Raw genomic sequence first — 21,387 nt, forward strand, 5'->3', positions numbered from 1 at the left:
GGGCCGATCCAAATATGGTTTCTTTAAGGTTAATGGGCCTGTCTAAATCCAAACCAATTAGAGTTGATACAATGATAGCGTAAACTCAATAGATATATCGTGGATCCGGGTCTATTAGTAGTTATATTGTGTAGAGTTAATTTATTTTTGGTCCTAGATTTATATGTGGCATTCCACTTTTAGTCCTCTTTTATCAAAACATCCATATTTAGTCCTAGCATTATTGTGGCATAACCATTTTTGGTCCTTCGTCAACAAAATTGTTGAAATGTTGTTAAATACAAAGGCATTTCGGTCTTCAATTACAGAGTTTTTCAAAAAAATAAACATAAAAATATAGTGGGGTCAACTTACTTTGTATAAAAATGATTGAAAAATCATTGTATTTAACGACATTTCAACAATTTTGTTGACGGAGGACCAAAAATGGTCATGCCACAATAATACTAGGACCAAATGTGGATGTTTTTATAAAAGAGGATTAAAAGTGGAATGCCACTTATAAATCTAGGACCAAAAATAGAATTAACTCTATTGTGTACCATGATCTAAAAACGACACCGTTTCTTTAAGTAAAAAAATGATTGTCGTCACATATTAACGGAGTTTCGTAAATGAAATTACAGTTCATTTCAAATGATATTGCCTCACATTCAAATAAAACTGTAGTTTTATCAAAATGAAATTGTAGTTGTGTTGAAAAGAAACTACAGTGTATATAAAATGAAACTGAATAACAGTTCCACATATTTGAGTTTATATTAACCAATGAAACTGTAGTGTATTATAAGAGAAATTGTAGTTGAGTTGAAAGGAAACTGAATAACAATTTCGCATATTTAAGTGTATAATGTCGAATGAAATTGTAGTTATATTGAAAAGAAACTATAATGTGTTGAAATGAACATACAGAATTAAAGGCGCGAAACGGATGTCGTTTATGCCGTTTCTTTTCATTAATTAAAACAACGTCGTTTTGATGCATTGACTACCATGCATTGTGGACCGCGGTCCACAATAAAATTTGTGTGAGTCTACCTTGCAAGGTGGACTCATCACAATTTATATACTGAATGTTCATAATTCAAATTGTGAACATTCAGTATATAACTTATGAACACATGTCCACAGAATAATTTGCCGCTTAAAGTAGATTGACGTAAATAGTAGGTTTTTGCTTGATTTTTTCATATGACAAAATTTGGGTATGGTTTTTAGACAAACGGGATGTGGTTTTTCAATATTTTGTATTCTGCTTAGTGTGATTTATCAATACTTTAAACCTTAAATATAATATTTTATAACATAAATGTAGTACTTTATAACATAAATGTAATACGCATTTTGTAGATAATAATATAATAACATAACAAATTTTCATATTTCATCACTACTTTAAGTCTTATATATAATACTTTATATATGACAATTACAATAGACAAATTGCATGAAATAAAGTCAAAATTACATATATAATCTATACTTTAAGCCTTATATATACTCCGTAATACTGTATGGTATAAATATAATATTTTATATCAAAACTATAATAAACAGTCTACAATAAATAATATTACTAAGCTCATACACCATAAGATTCAAATTTCCCTTACTTGACTCGTCTAAGGAATTGAGACCCATGAGACGGTCTCACAAGAAAATTTGTCTAATTTTATATTTATTAAAGGGAACGATTTTATTTATTTATTTATTTTTATATCCAATATGTCAAAATTTAGTGTTAATTATTCATTTACCTACTTTATACTTAACGCATGGAACAATTATTGACCCACGCTATAATTGAGGCAAGAAATATAACGATCCAACAGTTTGTTTGGAATTTAAAAGCAAATCCAAAAACCACAACTGAGTACGAAGAAATATATGTTAGTTGGACGATATTTCATTCATGGATATCTTGGATTACCACCACTTCTTAAGTAAGATCAAACTTAACTTTACGAGTATAACACAAATTGAATTCGAATTAGTCTCACAAAGAGAATATTGAATATTGTATAAAGGAAAAAGTCACAAATAATTTCGAATGAGATAACTGAACAAATAGAGTATTATTCTCGTATTAGAGACTTTCGAGTTTTATTCTTGTCAATCCCAAATCCTTCTTAATCAAGTATGTTGTTGTGTGATTTACATACTATTATACATAAATAGAGTTCAGTGTACACATTTAAATAATAACTATAAATTCCTCTCATATTCAAAAAAGAAAGTATTAAAAATTTAATTGGGTTTACTTTAAAAAAGTGATGCACTAAAATCTAAACATAATTAACTTGATAATGGAAGACTAAAAATAACTGGGTCAAAATAGCTATTAACAAATAATCTATCAGAGAAAATGTCATTGCCCAAATTTGACCCGCAACTTCTCTGACAGTAGACTGACACTCTTCTATCCATAGTCCACTTCCAATTGCTTAATGACACACTCAATTTTTGTTAAATTTTTAATTTACTACTTGAACATTTTTCACATTCAGCTCTCAGTTTATAACTTGATCATTTTTATATAGTTACAAAAATAGTTATTTTTGCCAAATGGTTAAGCTCGTTGTACAGGGTGATCTTTGTATAATTTATTTTTTTTTGTGATTTATGAGTTATTACATAAGAGTAATGTTTACTTAGGCACGCCTTTAGTAGCGGTTACGGGTTTCTCTCGTCACCAAAAAAAAAAAAATCTTTTATTACTTGTTTTATCTTGCGCAAAAATTCATATCTAATATTAAAACACTGATCAATATAAATAATTAAAAAGTGTAATTCAAGTTATATATATATAATATACACACACATATGATTTACCATTCATAGAAATTTAATTAAAATATAATCAACAATTAAATTAATTATATAATAATTTAAATAAAATGATAATTAAATAATTGAAAGAACATATGATAGATATAAGTGTATGAAAATAATGATGGAGTCATTAATGTTAAATTTAAATAGTAACAGAATCATAACGGTGTAAAAATAATTTTGTCCACCATCAATCTAATATGGAAACAACAAATCCATATACCATGATGCTTGTGCATTATCCCTTGTGTTTTATGTTTTAACTTCTTCCGATTGTCTTTTAACACTTTTTTGAATTGACTGAGTTCAATTTAAAATAAGATTTTTGTATTTCTCCTCCTCCAAAATATTCAAATGGTCAAATTAATGCATTATTGGCTACCATTTCACATTTTTCTCCCAATAATAATTATATATTTCTGAAAGCAACGCTACGGCCTAAAGAGACTAATCTAGAAACCTTATGCCACCTACTATACGCCATCTAGAAACTAGAAACCTTATTCTACCTTAACTTCAACGTGTTATGTAACTAAAATAATTGTTTATTTATCGAAATTAATGTTTAAGTGTTCAAAACATAATTCTTATATTTAAAAGTCACGAGTTTGATTATTTTTAACATATTCGATCAAATTCATCACATAAGATTCTTTTTTTTGAAATGATCACATAAGATTCTAATAATAGTATTTACTTCTCTTATACGATTTTCGGACTATTATACACCAAAAAAAAAATTACACATCATCATTAGTCGTTACGAAATTTCTTGGTCGCCAGAAAAAAAAATGTATTTATTTAAATAAAATTTTGTAACTTAATTTTCAACCCATTAAACAATAAGCCAAAAACTATGGGTAAAAATAATTCATTTGTAATCGTATCATACCAAGATACTACGTACGTTACTAACGTGCAAAATTTTATATTTCAACTTGTGTATATAAAATAATAATAATAATAATAAAAGTTATAATTGACTTGATTATATATATGCACAGCATAATAATTGAAGTCTACGTTATTCTTGCATAGTGTGTATGCACTAAAAATGACATGTTGGTTATAATAGTCAATTTATCTTAATTTATTATTCACGTTTACTTTTTTTTCTTCTTTTTTTTTCTTTTTTTTTTTTTCTTTTTTGTTGTAGATTCAACTATATGTGTGTTGAAGTTATTATTATAAGCGTATGTTACTGATATAAAGGGTAAGTATATGTGTGTTGAAGACTTGAAGTTATTATTTTTATTAGAACAAATTGTCATTTTGGTCCACTGACTATAAGGGTCCTATTAATTTTGGTCCACGACTTTCAAAAGTGTTAATTGCATACCATGACTTTTCAATTTGTATCAATTTTGGTCACTCCGGCGAAATTGCCAGCCAAATGTCGCCGGATTCTCTTAATCCCTCTGATCCGGCTTAATTTAAGGGACAAAAATGTAATTTCCATCCAAACAAAATAACCCAACCCAAACCCCTATCTCAAACCCTGTTCAGCCCCCATTTTCCTAAGTCATAATTCAACACCACCCACGACTTCGGCAGAAAGTCCTCCGCCCCCCGCCACGTCTTCGCCGTGTACCTCCGCATCGCCCGGACTCAGCTTTATGATCGTAACTCGGCTCGACACCCCAACTCCGTGAGCGAACACGGGCTGAACCAGGATCGACGGGTACCTAAACTTTAAGTACCTGCATTTATGAGTAAACAGATTAATAGAAGCTTGGTTGTCATTCTCGGTCGCCATGTATGAATACTCGGCTCCATTTTCTCTGAACCACTCCTCCATTTTCGTCACCAGTTTCAACCCAATTCCCATTCTCCTGTAACCAAAATAAATACCCATCACTAACAAGAACAAGAAGAAGAAGAATGATTTTTATATTACGTGACATATACATATACATACAGCTGAAATAAATAAATATATACCGTACTGGTGAAAAGGAGAGACACGAAGGGAGGGGAAGATTGCCCTTTCCATTTCTCTATTTCGCACAGATTGAATTAGGATTTAGGAAAATGGGGGTTTGACTTTGGTCAAAAGATCCAAGAGTAAGCTAAACCGGGTTTGGGATAGGGGTTTGGGTTGGGTTATTTTGTTTGGATGGAAAGTACATTTTTGCCCCTTAAATTAAGCCGGATCAAAGGGATTAAGAGAATCCGGCGACATTTGGCCGGCAATTTCGCCGGAGTGACCAAAATTGATACAAATTGAAAAGTCGTGGTATGCAATTAACACTTTTGAAAGTCGTGGACCAAAATTAATAGGACCCCTATAGTCAGTGGACTAAAATGGCAATTTGCTCTTTTTATTATATGTATAATATGTATTTGATCAAATGAGATTAAGTTATTAAAAGAGAAATATGAATCAATCTCAATCTTAAATCTGAAAAAATTGGATGGGTTATATCAATTTCTGTTAAAAAAAATGCGGTGACATTTTTGTAATTATCACAAAATTTACTATATAAGCCTGAACACTAAAATCTGCAATTCGCATACTTTTTCAAATTGTCGCATTTATTATTGGCATTTTACATATTTAGTATTAAAAGATTGCACTTGCAAAATTGCGAAAATTCATTGCACTTAGGGTTTCGATTTTATAGTTTATGACTGAGTTTTTGTTATTTTATTTAGTTCAGTGGTCCACTTTTTACCGCTTAGGTCTAGCATTTACAATTTAGATTTAAAATTTAGCTATTTCTTTAATTTATAAAATTTATTAGGTTTGCATATTTAGTTGTTAAATATTGCATATTTAAGTGTTCAAGTTTGCAAATGAAGTTGATGATAATTACAAAAATGCTACCGAATTTTATTTTAAATCTGATTAGATTCATCAAATTTTTACACATATAAGGCTGATATTAGTTCTTATTTATCTCTTATGGTACTGGTCTCACAGGATCTTTAATACAAACACACACACACATATATATATATATATATATATATATATAAAGTCTACCCAAATTATCACCAAACCTACTAACTAGTGTTGAATTGAAGCCGTTGACTTCTTAAATCTACTTGCCCAATTTGTGCTCAAATGTCCAATCTCCATGAGTGGGTTTTCAAACACTAATCACTAAACAAAAAAAATCTCCCATTTTAAATGCTAATCTCAAATGTAAACATAATCTCAAGATTCTTAATCTCCTCAATTATATATTCTATTAAAAATCCATTTGATCAACAAACGAATACTAATCACACTCCACAACCAAAAGTTTCAACTACTATCTTCGAATCATCAACGCCCCACTTACGATGCGTTTTGATTAAACTACTACCAACTGGATGCTTATTTAATTATTACATTCTCCATTGACTGCTTAATATAATCGTGATTTGAGCAGGAGTGGTGATGCGAAATTGGGTGGAAAGTGGAATAAGTGGACTTCTATGCATGAACCAACATCATTAAAATAATGGATAGGGAGAACCAAACCTTATTTTATACAACATTGGGTTGTATATTGTATATAATAAGGTTGAAAATGGAGGCTAAAAATGTAAATGAGAAATATCACTTAAAGATCAGGCTTCCCAGACCGATTCGGGCGAAAAACTTTGTCAGATGAAAAATTTGGCTATTTCCAACAGTAAGATGGAGATTCTATATTTATTACAGCACGTTTGATTCATGGAATAAATTTTAAAGGAATAGGAATACTATTCCATAAGGAGAATAAAAATTTTGGGTTAGAATCATTATGCGCAATTCAGAAGTTTTGAAATTAGATTAATTTGATTGAGCAGATTCACAAAGTTTAGAATATAGTTCGGTGAATTCAAGAAATTTGTTTATTAAAATAATTAAAGAAAAAGAAGAAGGAAGAGACATCCACAACTTGCATGATTCAATTCCCACCAAATCCACAATATACATCTTGTTTGCTTTTGCTTTTTCCACGCAGAATCAAAAGATTTCAACGGCGAATAAACAGAGGGGAACAAATCATGAATATAAACAAATTTCTTATGTGGGCCCCCCCCTGGGGGAGGGCCCCACCGGGCACTTTCCCGGTTTTCTACGGGAATCTAATGCGCCAGGCGTTGACCAACTCGGGCATCTTTGTTTGTCCTTTTTCATCTGGCAACTTGAACGGCGGTGATTGGGTTGGGGTTTGGGAGAACGATCTGGGCCGTCGGGTGAAGATCGTAGGGCTAAGATGACTCCAGGATTAGGGCAGATGGTGCCTCCGTGATGGAGCGTGAATGGTTGTGATCTCCCTCGTAGGTTACAATCAACATCGTTGGATCATCCAATGCTCTCTCCACATGTTTTCTCGCTGGGCATCCTCTTATACTACTGCACTTGTAATATCCCCTGAAATTTTTTTTGTTTCAAACATTAGATTTCAAAGTTTAATCTAAATAATGTTTCGAGGAATTTAAGGTATGGTGTGTGATGTTTCGAGGGATTTAAGGATAGCAATATAACGTTGTAAACTTACCTAGGATGTGGAGAGCCTTTGATTGGCTTCTGGCCGTATTTTCTCCATGAATAATCATCCGGGGGAATATCGGCCATCTTCAGGCTAATTGCCGGAACTCTAACCACTCGTTTCACCCTTGTTTTTCTGTTAGAATCAAATCTAGTTAGTTTTTCAGATTCTTAATAAAAAGAGATTGTTGAGTATATATGCAATACAACTATCAGCTTAGATTTTTACTTAAGATGAGCACATGTTTTAATTTAGTATTATAGTAAATCTGTAATTTACCTTTTCTTGGGGCAATGGCAGCGGCCGGAGGCGGAACCGCCGGCGCTGTGGCACTTAACGGCGGCGTCGTCGAAGGAACTGGACTTGCGTTTGAAGGAGGAGGTTGAGAGCGGCGGTTTGCCGGCGGAGGAAACTTGGGAGAGATTGGTGATCTGGAAGCCGGAGGAGAGAGACGGCTGGACGCTGTCTGTGTCGCCGGTGAGAGAAGAGATGAAAGAGCCGGCGGGAGATGGGGCCGCCATTGCGGCGAAACTGATGGTGGTCGACGGCTCTTTCCGATCGACCGTATTCGCCGCCGCCGCAGTCTTCGCCGCCTGGTGGTGGTGGTGGGGGAGCGGCGGCAAACACTGAATCGGCTTCGGGTGATAGATTTTCTTCTCGGGTTTCTCGGGCTGTTCTTCGCTGACCCGGATCCGGATACTCGAGTTCTGATTACCCGGAGGAGGATCTACTTCCCTCTTCTGATTCACAACCGGCCCTCTCCTGAACCGGGCGTGTCCGGTCCGAGACCGGTCCAGCAAAGAAATAAACTTCTTAAATTTCGTCACGGCGGTTTCCGCCTCCGCCTGGTAATCGGCGGAGGAAAACGTCGGCAACGGCGGAGCAGCAGAAAATCCACTGTTTTGCGGCTGAGACTGAGAAATCAATCTGATAAGCTTCTCGACGCTCTGAAGGCCGGCGGTAGCCGCCTCCTGGACGGCGTTTTCCTCCATCTTCCCGCCCAAATCGCTTCTGAAACCACTCATCAACTCCACCGCCATCTCCGATCTCAAAACCCTAGAAATCACAACACTCAAAAAACCAGAGAACTGAAGAAGAAGAGAAGAAGGAAGAACTGAAATTGGCGAATGGTGCCGGAGAATATATATAATGGGAAAAAGCAGAGGAGAGAGAAAAGAAGGGTGTCTGAGAGTCAAACTTATTTTCCCTTTTGTTTTTTTTTAATTTTTTATTTTATTAATTTTCGAAAGCGTTGTCTATTCTGACTTTATTACCGTCAAACTACGGAACCAATGCGGAGGATCCACGTGGAAGGTTCAGATAGAAAGAAAAAGTAAACGGCAATTGACCAAACATCTTTAATTTGAACTAACGGGTAACCGGGAGAGGTGGGTTAGTGAACTAACTTTGCCGTAAAAACCTCACCTTTAAATCAACTAAATTTATTTCTTGCCCACAACAAAAGAAAGTTGCTCAATATTTATATACTCCCTATTTATTTGATAGAGTTATAAGGCAATTTAAATGATCTGATTATTCAAATAATAGAATAATAAATTGGTTCCTTATGGTCTAGTGGCACCTAATTACACTTTTATGGGTTACACTCCTCTATAAAAAGGAGTGAATTCGATCATCAGTGAAGATAATATTAATACTTTGTGTTGACTAATAATTAATAGGCCAACTTACTTTGTGTCAATAAACATAAAAATACTATCTATACAGGAGGTGTTTGGCACCTCCTATATTATATTATAAGGGGTGAAAAAAATTAGAGCTTGGTACGGTACAGACACAAGTGGGTGGCCGAGATCTAATCTTGTGATTATGAGTATTTCTGGTGGGGCCGGTGAGGTAGAGTTGACCTTTTACAGCTTTTAATGCAAACATACATTTGGAGTAACGATGGTTTGGGGTTTCGGGCCCCACCGGCACAATCTTTACCGGTGACCGGATCATCCTTTAGCATATGCAATGTCTGGGCCCTATTCATGTAAACTATTGGCCCAAGCCAATCATTGATGTCGAATTAGGCTGATGCAGCCCAATCTTCTAACAAAGCCATTATTTGGATCAAGTGAACATCATTGTTGAGTCCATGGGCTTACTGGCTCAAATCCACTTTCGGCGGCTTCCATCATATAGCAATAGTTATACTCGTGGACCCCGATTCACCTTGTCAATTACATACTAAACGCTTACAATTTACATATCGAATGTTCACAATTCAGTTATGAATATCCAATATATAAATTGTGTATTTTAAATTCGGATCCACATAATAATTTTGTACACTAGTATCTACAAAAATGTCAAATTCATACCTCTATTTTTTGGACTTATAGTCAGTAAGTTGCTAGCAAAACAAAACTTATGAAATCATTTTGATTTGGTAAACTAATTAAGTTGTGTTTCGAGAAAAATTTTTTTTGAATATTTGATAAAGAAGGAGTATGTAGTCTTCATGGGAATTAAAGGTGTATGACCTTGTAGTCCAGTAGCATCAAACCCTTCTCTTTATAGGGAGGTAGTGGGTTCGAGCCTCAGTGGAGTCAATACTGACTCACAGATACTGCATTCTAATAGAGTTAGTAGTATTGACAATGAGAGGGAACAACTTTGTTCAAGCTGAAATAAGTAAAGTAAAATGTTCATTTTTAATTAGTAAAATTGAGCTTCTAATACATTAAAATGCACTTTAAAAATGAACATTCAATATACTAAAAATAAACGTTCAGTATATTAAAAATAAACGAACCTAGTTCACCTTACAAGGTAGACCATGATCAACGGTTTCATGATATAATGATTGAAGGGCGAGCAAGAAATGCATGATCGAAAGGGTAATCCAACGGTTTATAGGGTGGCCAACCAGTTTGTTAGGTGATTAACTGATCAACTTTGAAATGCATGATTAATCTGCCGTGATTGAGTAGTAATGTTTATGTGGAACTATTATATCGGATGATGATAACGTTCATGCGGAAGGATTATTTGTGTATGGTGTTATTATGTGAACGTAATTTATGCACGTTCATAAAATCATACATCGAGTTTTCAAAAAATAAAATAAAATCATACATGGATGGAGATGTGTTATTGGGGCGTACCCAACATTCAATGTTTGAAGATATTTTTGGTGATGATATGAGATGGACAATGCAATAAAAGGATGCATGTGGTTTTGCAGATCAGATTGTAGAGATGATGAAAGAGCTGCGGGCATTAAGTCCAAACCCCACTTCTCCACTGGCTCTGAATATGATTTTAAGTCTACTGGTACTACTTTCATCGGTAAACAGCATTAATTAAATCGTTGAAAATATCATTTTTTTCTTTCCTCCATCTTCTAAAGTTTACCGATAAAAAAATCACAAAGAAAAAACTTATAAAACTAGTTGTTAAAAAATCATAAAGAGATAAATTATATAAATTATTTATAATTCATCGACTCATATAAGTAACACCTTATATAGAGAATTGAATTTGAAAAAATTAGTTATTATATAGGGAGCATTGTTTTTGTCTAATGGCAATATAGTAACGTTTTTTTTTTTTTTTTTTTCTGTTCATAGCTTCTTTCTCAAACTCTCTCAAGTACAAAGAGTCAACAGTTGATTCCACTGAGGCTCGTTCGAACTCACTCCCATCATCCATGTGGGAATGTTAACTGGGACACCGGATACCAGTAGACCACAAAGTCTTTAGCGTTTAAGTTTTTAGTTAAATTGAGCACATGTTTCAATTTGGTATCAAAAGTTATCACAGGCATGTTATATATATATACGCAATCTAACTATATGCTTGAATTGAGCACATGCTTGAATACATTGGCCATAATATCCTCGTATCTGCATTTAAAATAGCTCTCCCACTACACTTCTTCAAACTACACATAACACCATCTTCTTCTTCCAACCATGGCTAGACTTTTGATTCTCTCCACGTTTCTGTTTGCCGTCGTTTCCGCCGCTGTCGCGGCGGAGGACATGTCTATCATAACCTACGACGAGCAGCATCCGGCGAACGGCCTGGTCCGGAGCGAGGACGAGGTTAAGGAGATGTTCGAGTCGTGGCTAGTGAAACACGGCAAGTCGTACAACGCCGTCGACGAGAAGGAAAAGAGGTTTAAGATCTTCAAGGACAACCTTAAGTACATCGACGAGAAGAACAGCCTCGAGAACCGGTCGTACAAGCTCGGATTGAACCGGTTCGCGGATATCACCAACGAGGAGTACCGTACCCGATACCTCCGCGCCAAACGGAACGCTCGCCGGAATATGGTGAAGAGCAAGAGCCACCGGTATGCTCCGGCGGCCGGCGATAGTTTGCCGGACTCCATTGACTGGAGAGAGAAAGGCGCTGTCACTGGAGTCAAAGATCAAGGCAGCTGTGGTATCTTACGTTGATCTTATATAATATATAAACATAAATATGCAATTCAATTATCAGCTTAGACTTTTAGTTGAGATGGAACATATAGTTACTTTATATAATATATAAACATAAATATGCAATCCAACTATCAATTTAGGCTTTTAGTTGAGATGGAGATGAAACGGGGAGTTCCTGGGCGTTCTCAGCAATCGCAGCCGTTGAAGGTGTGAACTACATTGCCACCGGTGGCAATCTGATCTCGTTATCGGAGCAGGAGCTGGTGGACTGCGACCTGGAGTTTAACGATGGCTGGACGGCGGCGATACGGACAAGGCATTTGAGTTCATCATCGACAACGGCGGCATCGACACTGAGGAGGACTACCCTTACACTGGCGAGGATAGCAAATGCGACTTCTACAGGGTTTGCATGCATTCTACTATTTTTTTGTTTTTTTTTTTTTCTGTTAATAATAACAAACACAGCCTTAACTTAACTTAAAGATGCGATTTTGGAATCTTTGGCATATATGCAGCAAAACAATGCCAAGGCGGTTTCAATTGATGGGTACGGTTATGTTCTCGAAGATGATGAGGAGGCGCTGGCGTGGACAGTAGTACGAAATGGCCCCACCGCCGTCGCCTTGAATGGCGATGCATTTGACTTCCAGTTATATGAATCGGTATTACTCTGTTTTCCATCATATATATATGTAATGAACTGTAATACAAATGTTGTGCAACCTAATTAGCTTGGTAACTAGAATGTTACAAGTTTGACTTTTAGCCTGACATTTTTGAGTTGAGACAATCAGTTATGGACAACCTAAATTGATTTGTTTGGTGGAATCTCTATGCTATAGCTGAGACTGTTTTATTGTTCCTTATAGGGTATATACAGTGGACCATGTGGGACTGGTTTGGAGAATAGTATGACCATTGTTGGGTATGGTAGTGAGAATGGTGTGGACTATTGGATTGTTAAGAACTCGTGGGGTGAAAGCTGGGGAGAGAAGGGGTATATGAGGATTCAGCGTAATGTGGCGGATAAAAGTGGGTTGTGTGGTATAGCTATGGAGGCTTCTTACCCTGTAAAAACAGGGGAAAATCCTCCTCCAAGCCCCACTCGAGCTCCTCCATCTCCCTATGCTCCGGTTGTTTGTGACCAGTTCAATGCATGCCCTGCAAGTACCATATGCTGTTGTGTGTTTCCATTTGGAAAGTACTGCTTTGTGTGGGGGTGCTGCCCTGATGACTACCCAGTTTGCCAGGCTAGAACCGGCAGTTGCACTAAGGTAACCACTCATCTCAATTTGAAACCATATAGTGGTGTGTACTAAACTACTAGCATATTGTCAAGACGTTGTGGTCTAGTGACACTTGGTTGCACTCCCATATGGAAATGGGTGAGTTGGAGTATCAGTGGATGCGATATTGACTCTTTGTGCTTCAGTAGATTGAGAAAGTAATTATGAACATATACTGCAAAAAACTGTGATATTGACTCTTTGTGCTTCAGTAAGTTGAGAAAGTAATTATGAGCATTGTAACTGAGTCAGTAGTACTAAAAAAAAAAAAAAAACTACTAGCATATTCTTGATTGTGTGGGGTTTTGATTGATTCAGGAAAAGAACAACCCGCTTGGAGTGAAGGCAATGACGCGCATTCCTGCTCAACCAATGTGGGCTTTCAAGAATGCAGGAAAGAATGGCACTAGTTCTTGATGGTCTCTCGAGTTGAGACATATGATCTCTCTTCCATTCCATCCTGAACTCATCAGATCAGATCATTTATGGGATTGTTGTATTAAGATTTAGGACCCTGATTTATGTATAGTGCTTTCTATCTTGCTGTCATTGGAATGGCTAAAATGCAACTTTTATGCATCTACTTTGCTATTGCAGTTGTTGTTTGTACTTTGTTGTTCAGTAATAATAGCAACACTCTTTCTATTATCCTCCATTTTGCTAGCTAGCTTTCCATTACTATGTTTGATATTATATTCGAGCTGTGCTTTACTCCACATAGCGCAAATTAGATCTGGGATCAAAATATAGTTCAGTCACCCTTGACCTTGCAGGGTGACCTAGTCTTTTATGGTTACGAATTTTGGGGCGCTCTACACTCTAACTCGACAAGATTTGATTTAACAACTCATTAAGTGAGAGGTTTTGTATCCTGTGGTTCTCACGTTGTAATTATCAAGACTCGATCTAATGTCCTTACTTAAAATCTGTCACCCAAATTTGATTTAACGATTCATTAGATAAGAGGACTAGTACCTATAAAGAGTCCATTACATTGGATATGACTTTCACATCTTTCACATTGCTGTTATTGTGACTGATCTATTATCCTTGCTTACAACCTGTCACCTATAAACCAAGAGTGTCCATTACATTGAATATGACTCTCACGTTACAGTTATTGTGACTCGATTTAATATCATTACCTATAATCTGTCACATATAAACTAAATGTGCGCTCACTAGAGTCTACAATAGTGTAATGCAGCAAAAACGTTGGGAAGACTCTTCGTACTTAGATTGAACACATCTTGGGAGTCAAAAGAGAGGTCAACAATGGTTCTTATCTCGATTTTACCTTCACTTGTTGGCAAAAATAAGAATCAAATTCTCGACTTCATTATAAACTAGATCATCTCTAGAATTCAGAGTGGGCTCACAAGTTACTTTCTAGAGCCGGAAGAGAGATCAAGTCATCCATGCAAAGCACAAAGAGTCAATTTCGATATCTCGAAACACTGAGACTCGAACTCATAACCTTTCATTTGAGGAAGACCACTACATGCCATTTGAGCACAAGGTGCTTGACAGGAAATAGAGACTCTTATAAATGCATACTGATGGAAAGGAGAAGGAGAAGGTGACCAGAGGCTTTTTTTTTTTTTTAATATCATACATCATACCCATTTGTCATTGTTGTGGAATTGGGCTGATGCAGCCCAATCTTCTAACAAAGCCATTATTTGGATCAAGTGAACACCATTGTTGAGTCTATGGGCTTACCGGCCCAGATCCACTTTCGGTAGCTTCCACCGTATTGTGTATTGATTAGTCAAAATAAGAAAGAAGAATTTGGACTACTAAGCCCAAATTAGGATAAAGCATGCAATATTTACAAGTTTTAACTCTAAGGATTTTCATCGCCCCAGCCCTAAAGACCGGTGGATGGAATAAATTGGTAAGATGTATCTCGATTGACTTATAGGCACCCTCAATACTTATATACTAGTATCTACAAAAATATCAAATTCATACTTTCATTTTTTGGACCCTATAGCCCCCACCACTAACAAAACAAAACTTATGTTTTGATTTGGTAAACCAAGTAAGTTGTGTTCCAGGGAAAAAAAAATATCAATATTTGATAAAGAAGAAGTTTGTATATTTCATGGGAATTAAAGGCGTATGCTTTTTGCACAAGTTTGGTGAGTGAAGTAAAGGAATTGACAATGAGAGGGAACAACTTTGTTCAACGCAACATTGTCAAATAAGAGATATTGTTGGGGAAATGGGCCCAGAAATATTATTGGGCCGAGTTTGGTTTCGGAACTTCTTTAGGAATGGTTTGGTGGACAAGAGAGGGAAGGGCGAATAATACTATAGACAATTGATAAATGTTTACTTTTAATATACTAAAGATTCATTTATAATTAGTAAAGTTGAATTTTCAGTACATTAAAAATACACCTAAAAAAAAAATTCAATATACTAAAAATAAACAAATATAGTCCATGTTATAAGGTGGACTACGATCCACGGTTCCACGTATAATGATTGAAGGACGAGCAAGAAATGCATGATCAAAAGGGCAATCCAACGGTTTATAGGGTGGCCAACCAGTTTATTAGGTGACTAATTGATCAACTATGAGATGCATGATTAATTTGTCGTGATTGAATAGTAACGTTCATGTGGAACTATTGTTTGTGTATAGGGTTATTACGTGAATGAGATCTATGCAAGTTCGTAAGATCATACATCGAGATGTGTTATTGGGGCCTACCAAACACTCAATGTTGAAGATATTTTTGGTCATGATATGAGATGGGCAAAGCAACAAAAGGATGGATGTGGTTTTGCAGATCAAATTGCAGAGATGATGAAAGAGCTGTGGGCATGTGCTTTTAAGTCTAAACCCACTTCTCCACTTGCTCTGAACCCATAGCCTGGTTCAGACTACCACTAACAATTTCATAAAAAATATTAACACACATTATATGATTTACCCCCTTTACTGGTCTTCAGAACAGGAGCTGCGAGGGACTTTTAAATAATAAATAATCTTACTTTATTTTTCTGTTTTAATACATAGTTTTTTCAGTTACGCAGGAATAATTATAGCCTCCAGTTCCCTGTAAATTCGAGTCACCTGAATAACATTTCAGATAATATCCCATCTTATTATACACACAAGAAGCCCAACCCAAACCCTATTCCAAACTGAAAAGTCAAACTTCATTGATATTTGACTTGAGGTCAGGTGATCAACCACTATGCTAACATTAGAAAAATCTTACTATTTACCCAAAAAAAAATAAAAAATCTTACTTTATTTTATTGGCTGATGGAGGTAGGTGGACCCACCCCACCCCCACACCCCCAATGCATTTATACATTCAGCTGCCTATCAACTTCAATCCCTTTCCAAAGTGTGGGCACATGATTTATGTTAAATTCTCAGGGAGGATTGGAAATTTTGGGAACATTATACATCACTTGCTACCATTTCTTGTCAAGGGTGTAAATTACATTGTTGGGATATTCTAACTTCCGTGTCGACTATAAATTGGTTTGATTTGACAACTAAAACATTAATTAATAGGAGTATGAATTATGTTAAACGAAATTTAACGATGGTCCATTAAAGTAATGATGAGAATGGACAAAGTAAAATGATTCTTTTCACATCTAGGGTGTGTTTGGAAAGGAGGAAAATGACTTCTGGAAAATGTTTTCTGAAAAATGAGTCATTTTCGGGAAAATAGTTTGATTTCCGGTGTTTGGTCGCATTCTGAAAAACTGTGTTTGTGTGTTTGGTTCATTTTCCGTAAAATGAATAGAAATGTATATTTTTATTATTTTATTTAAAATATAAATATATATATAAATCAATAATATTTATTATAAACAAATAAATAAATAATAAATAATAATAATTAAAAAAAGAAAAAGAAAAAGAGGTGTCGCCGGAAAAAGAGGTGACTGCTCTGGTTTCCGGCTGAAACCAGAGCAGTGGTTGCTGCTCTGGTTTCCGGCACTTTCTTGTATTTTTTTTTATGGCTCTGGTTTCCGGCCGGTCGGAAACCAGAGCCGGAAACGCCGGACTGAGAGAGGGACGGCTTGCTCAAACATCGCCATTTTCCGCCAAAAAGGGTCTATTTTCCCCAGTCAACGGAAATTATTTTCCGTTGACTGGGTTTTCCAGTTGTTGCCAAACACTCTAAACCCGGAAAATGATTTCCAGAAATCATTTTCCAGGTTTCCAAACACACCCCTAGCTTACTTGGGTACTGCCATGCTTAATTAGTTTTTTTTTTTTTTTTCAAATAATACTAGAAGGAACCAATTAGTATAAAATATCATGATTGCGCCACAATCCCCAATAACGCAATAAAAGATCAAGTAAAAGATTTAATAGTTACAAATTTATTTTTTGTCAACATTCTCTCGGCCAAACTCACTATAGAGGGTCTTTCTAATGTGATTGTCAGTTATGAGGATGCTTGTGTTTTCACTAATTTGATTTACGAGAAAACATGTATGCCGTTGGTACTTGACCGTGCATTTTAGGTGAAACTCGTTTTTTGTCTCTAACCTTAAAAAAAAATCATAAATAAGTAAATCAGTCTAGATTAATAACCATGATTAATTAATACAAATCAATAAAGTCAATATATAATTATCATGGGAATTACTAATCAATCTTAATAATAATTAATTTCCTTACGAATGTACGTTGTAACACAGTGTAGTACTTCGAGTTACATTAATTAATAAAAAAGAAATTAGGTGCAAGGAACCGACGTGTAAATGACAAGTACTTACCATTCACGGTGTTCATCAACCATAGAAAATTGGAATGAAGTCTTTATGGACAGAAATTCAATGAATATTATTGCTTAACTAGCTGAATTTGGCAAAATCCTATCGTATTGAGTGTTGACCTTTATAAACACCCGACTGGATGAAAAGATATAATGAGAAGCAACATCGTATGAACATGGCTAGTTGCCTTTTTGTCTATCTTAAGGAACATTTTTAATTAATATACTTTCCGTAGAGGATAAGGATTGCTTATTTCAATAAAACAAAAATTAAAAAAAATCTTGTGCCTTAAATGCATTTTACGATTGTGATCTAAGTTGGGATTAAAAATGAAACTATATCATTTATTTGCAATCGTAGTCACTAATTATAGAATCACTATCAAAATTATTAAAAAAAAAAAAAAAAAAAAACTTTGCGTGAAATCTCATCTTTTTTTTTTTAAGATAAACGTAGCTATTCCATTAATTCATAACATAAAACGTTTACATCAATGATCAATGAAATGGTAAACAATTCCTTACAGTCAGACATAGAAACAACTTTTCTAACTATGCTATAGAAAACTTGAATCGCAAACTGTTTCATAACTATGAAGCTATGTTCCTTCAGGGAGCTTAAAGCTTCTTCAAAGATCTGGGTCTTCGTCATCATTCTTTTTTGCTCGCCCAGGATGAGAACAACACTTGTCGAAACCAAACTAAACGGTTTATGCTAATGAAAATGAAAAACTCGTGAAAGTAACGAGAGGAAAAATGCTCGTGAAACTAACGAGAAGAAAACACAATAATAGAGAAAAAAAATGTAGGTAAAGTCAAAGTAGGGTTGGGAGTTCAAGACACCAACACAAACCCCAATACCTACCTACTATTATTTTATTCAAAGGGAGAAAAAACGGAAGAAGAAGATCAGTGGCGATGGTCGGAGGCGGACGGAACTGCGACGGTGGTCGGGGCGGAAGAAGAGCAAGAGCAAATATGGAAGGTGACCAAAACCGCCGGCTCAAAGCTCCATTAGAGCTCCGGCCGGAGGCCGGTGGTGGAAGCCGAAGTTGAGCAGCCGAGAAAGTTAACCAGTAAATAATTATAAGGATGTAAAACAACTCAGAGTTGTCCATAATAGACTATAAGGAGGTAAATCAAATCTAAATGAAGTTGTGACATAGTCAGCAAAAAATCATAATAAAATAAATTAATTTAAATTGTTCATAGTTGACCGACTCAAATCAAATGGACTAATCTAAATTGTTCATAGTTGAACGACTCAAATCAAATGGACTGACAAAAGATCACCATAGTGATATAAACTATCTCTAGGTGGAAGCCAACCAAAGTTGTCAATAGATAACACACTAATTAAAATCGAAAATCAATAATAAACTCACGTGAAATATAAATTAGATTCTAAAAACTTTGTAATTACCAAGTTAAATGTTAAATATTTTAGACTGGGACTGACCCAATACAAACAAAATCTTCTTGCGATGATATGATGTCTCACAAAATGCTAGATATTTTGCTTTTGCTTATAACATTTGAATTCGATATCTTATCCAAAAATTATGGTTTTCATTAAATGAAACCTTTTTTTAGAAAATTGTAAAGCAAAAATTTTTGAAAATATATATTGTGTCTGTGGATTTTGTTTTCTATTTACAAACTGAAAACCATTTTCTCATGTTTCCAAAATTTATTCTCGAATTGGGAAAACTACTCAATGTGATTTTTTTTTTTTTAATTTGAAGAATATAATATAAATACACGAATGAATTTCAGGCACTTTTTAAACAAGTTTTTTAAATACTACTTACATAAATATATTTTTTTCTCAAAGAAAAAAAAAATAGTTTGAAACTTTCACGTGATTCTCACCCTCTATGGCCAGCATTAAATAAGTGATATTGGAAGATCCTTGGCTATCGGTGCTTGAACGTGGAGTCATGCACTCCCATCAGGATGATCTGATCTGATGATGACAATAATATAATCCTAATCCAATAGAGAAGGAGATATTTATTTATTCATTTATTTTTTTATTTTTGGGTCAAATTTGGATCTAGAGAAAATATGTAATCAATATTTAAGTATGTGCACTGAGTAAATTTGCATTGTGATTTTATTTTACAATGAATTATAATGAGATAAATCAGTCTAAATTAGTCATAAATAATCGACACAAATCTATAAAGAGTGGAATTTAAAATCTTGTGATTATCGGGTTAACAATAAGAGCGAATTTGAATAAAGTTATCCACATATAACGGAAATTTACAATATTAAATGGTAAATTGTAAACCGACAAACTTATAGAGTTACACCTACCACAAGGAAACAGATGCAGCAGTGCAGCACAGGGCTGCGGTAGATTGGTAGTTGAGGTTTTCCGATACTTTTTTTTTTTTCTTTTTTCTGAAACCGGGTTTTATTTAAATAATAATAATAATAGCCAAACACCTTTTGCTTATATGACATGTAACGACTCTTTGACATGGAAATTCATGAGATTGAGTTTTAGTTGAGGTGTTGTTGACCTTTTATGTATTTTTTCATTACAGTTTCATATGATACACTAAGAAACACTTAATAATACATTCACAAATAACTAATAATGCATATATTTGAATGCAATATTATAAATTCTAATAAGTGCATTATATGTTATCTGTATATGCACTATAAAACGTTTTGAAATAATAATTACAAAAATGTCACCAATTTCTATAAAATTTAAATTTTAAACATTTTAAATAAAATGAATAAGATTAATCTACACGTTCTCGTGACTACTAGTTCTCACTTGATGTAGACACACATGGTTAGAATATCGACATAATCAACCTATACTATCACGACAAATTATATCTTAGACCATGGTTCACATTGCAATACGAGTCATAAATAAATGTTCATTTTTAATATACTGATTGTACATTATTTGTAAACTAAATGCTCATTATATCAAATAATTTACTTTCAAAATATGAACTTGAAGTATATATTAAAAATATACTTTTAGTATATTAAAAATGTAATATCAATTATTTACCTTATAAAGTATATTATAGTCTATAGCGTGGGGTCTTTCGGAGTGGGGATTCAATCTTTTAAGAGCAAAGCATATTAGTCTATATCACTATTAGTATTTTTTTCCATTAATAATAATTATCCAGTGTCATCACTTATAGTTGAGCCAAATTTGTAGGTTTGAGTGGGAACATATAAATATAATTCTAAATATGTTATTCTATAATTATGTTAATATATGTTATATGCAGTCGTATCGCACCAGCCAAACGGACTTTTCACTTTTGGGAATTGAGATGGTCCAACAAGGCAGTGGGTTTGTAGGTACTTACATAATTTGCGCCAATCACTATATATATCGTGTCCGGTCTGAATATCATATAATATTACTTATATATATAGTAATATTATATAGTAAGAACGGAATAAAAAATTTAAGTAAAAAGATCAAATAAATTGAACTCTTTTGGAATTCTGTTCATATATATTTTCTCAAAATTCTGAAGGACAACAAGCTAACAGCACACTTCCACGTAAGATTGAACCTGTAACTTCTCACTTAAAAGGATCACAACTATACCGCTTGATCACAAGACTTTTGGCAAAGTTTTAC

At 34.6% G+C, this 21,387-nt stretch overlaps 1 protein-coding gene and 1 pseudogene across 1 annotated transcript; one reads left to right on the plus strand and one right to left on the minus strand.

Moving 5' to 3' along the window:
• Window positions 1-6,643: 6,643 nt before the first annotated feature.
• LOC116021625 (probable WRKY transcription factor 7) lies at window positions 6,644-8,423 on the minus strand. The gene is made up of 3 exons (XM_031262074.1): window positions 7,581-8,423; window positions 7,311-7,436; window positions 6,644-7,183 (listed from the first exon to the last, which is right to left on the minus strand). Exons 1-3 carry the CDS (start codon window positions 8,339-8,341, stop codon window positions 7,021-7,023), a joined length of 1,050 nt encoding a protein of 349 aa, XP_031117934.1. The 5' UTR covers window positions 8,342-8,423; the 3' UTR covers window positions 6,644-7,020.
• A 2,801-nt stretch (window positions 8,424-11,224) lies between these two features.
• LOC116021603 lies at window positions 11,225-13,551 on the plus strand (annotated as a pseudogene).
• Window positions 13,552-21,387: the final 7,836 nt, after the last annotated feature.

The sequence above is a fragment of the Ipomoea triloba genome, chromosome 6, assembly GCF_003576645.1.
Source record: "Ipomoea triloba cultivar NCNSP0323 chromosome 6, ASM357664v1".
NCBI lineage: Eukaryota > Viridiplantae > Streptophyta > Magnoliopsida > Solanales > Convolvulaceae > Ipomoea > Ipomoea triloba.

What these genes read in the sequence shown, in the direction of transcription:
- LOC116021625 (XM_031262074.1), bottom strand. Translation starts at nt 8,341, where the DNA reads ATGGCGGTGGAGTTGATGAGTGGTTTCAGAAGCGATTTGGGCGGGAAG. An exon ending in TGCCATTGCCCCAAGAAAAG is followed by an intron (nt 7,437 to 7,580) that starts GTAAATTACAGA and finishes TGATTCTAACAG; the next exon opens with AAAAACAAGGGTGAAACGAG. An exon ending in AAAGGCTCTCCACATCCTAG is followed by an intron (nt 7,184 to 7,310) that starts GTAAGTTTACAA and finishes AAAAAATTTCAG; the next exon opens with GGGATATTACAAGTGCAGTA.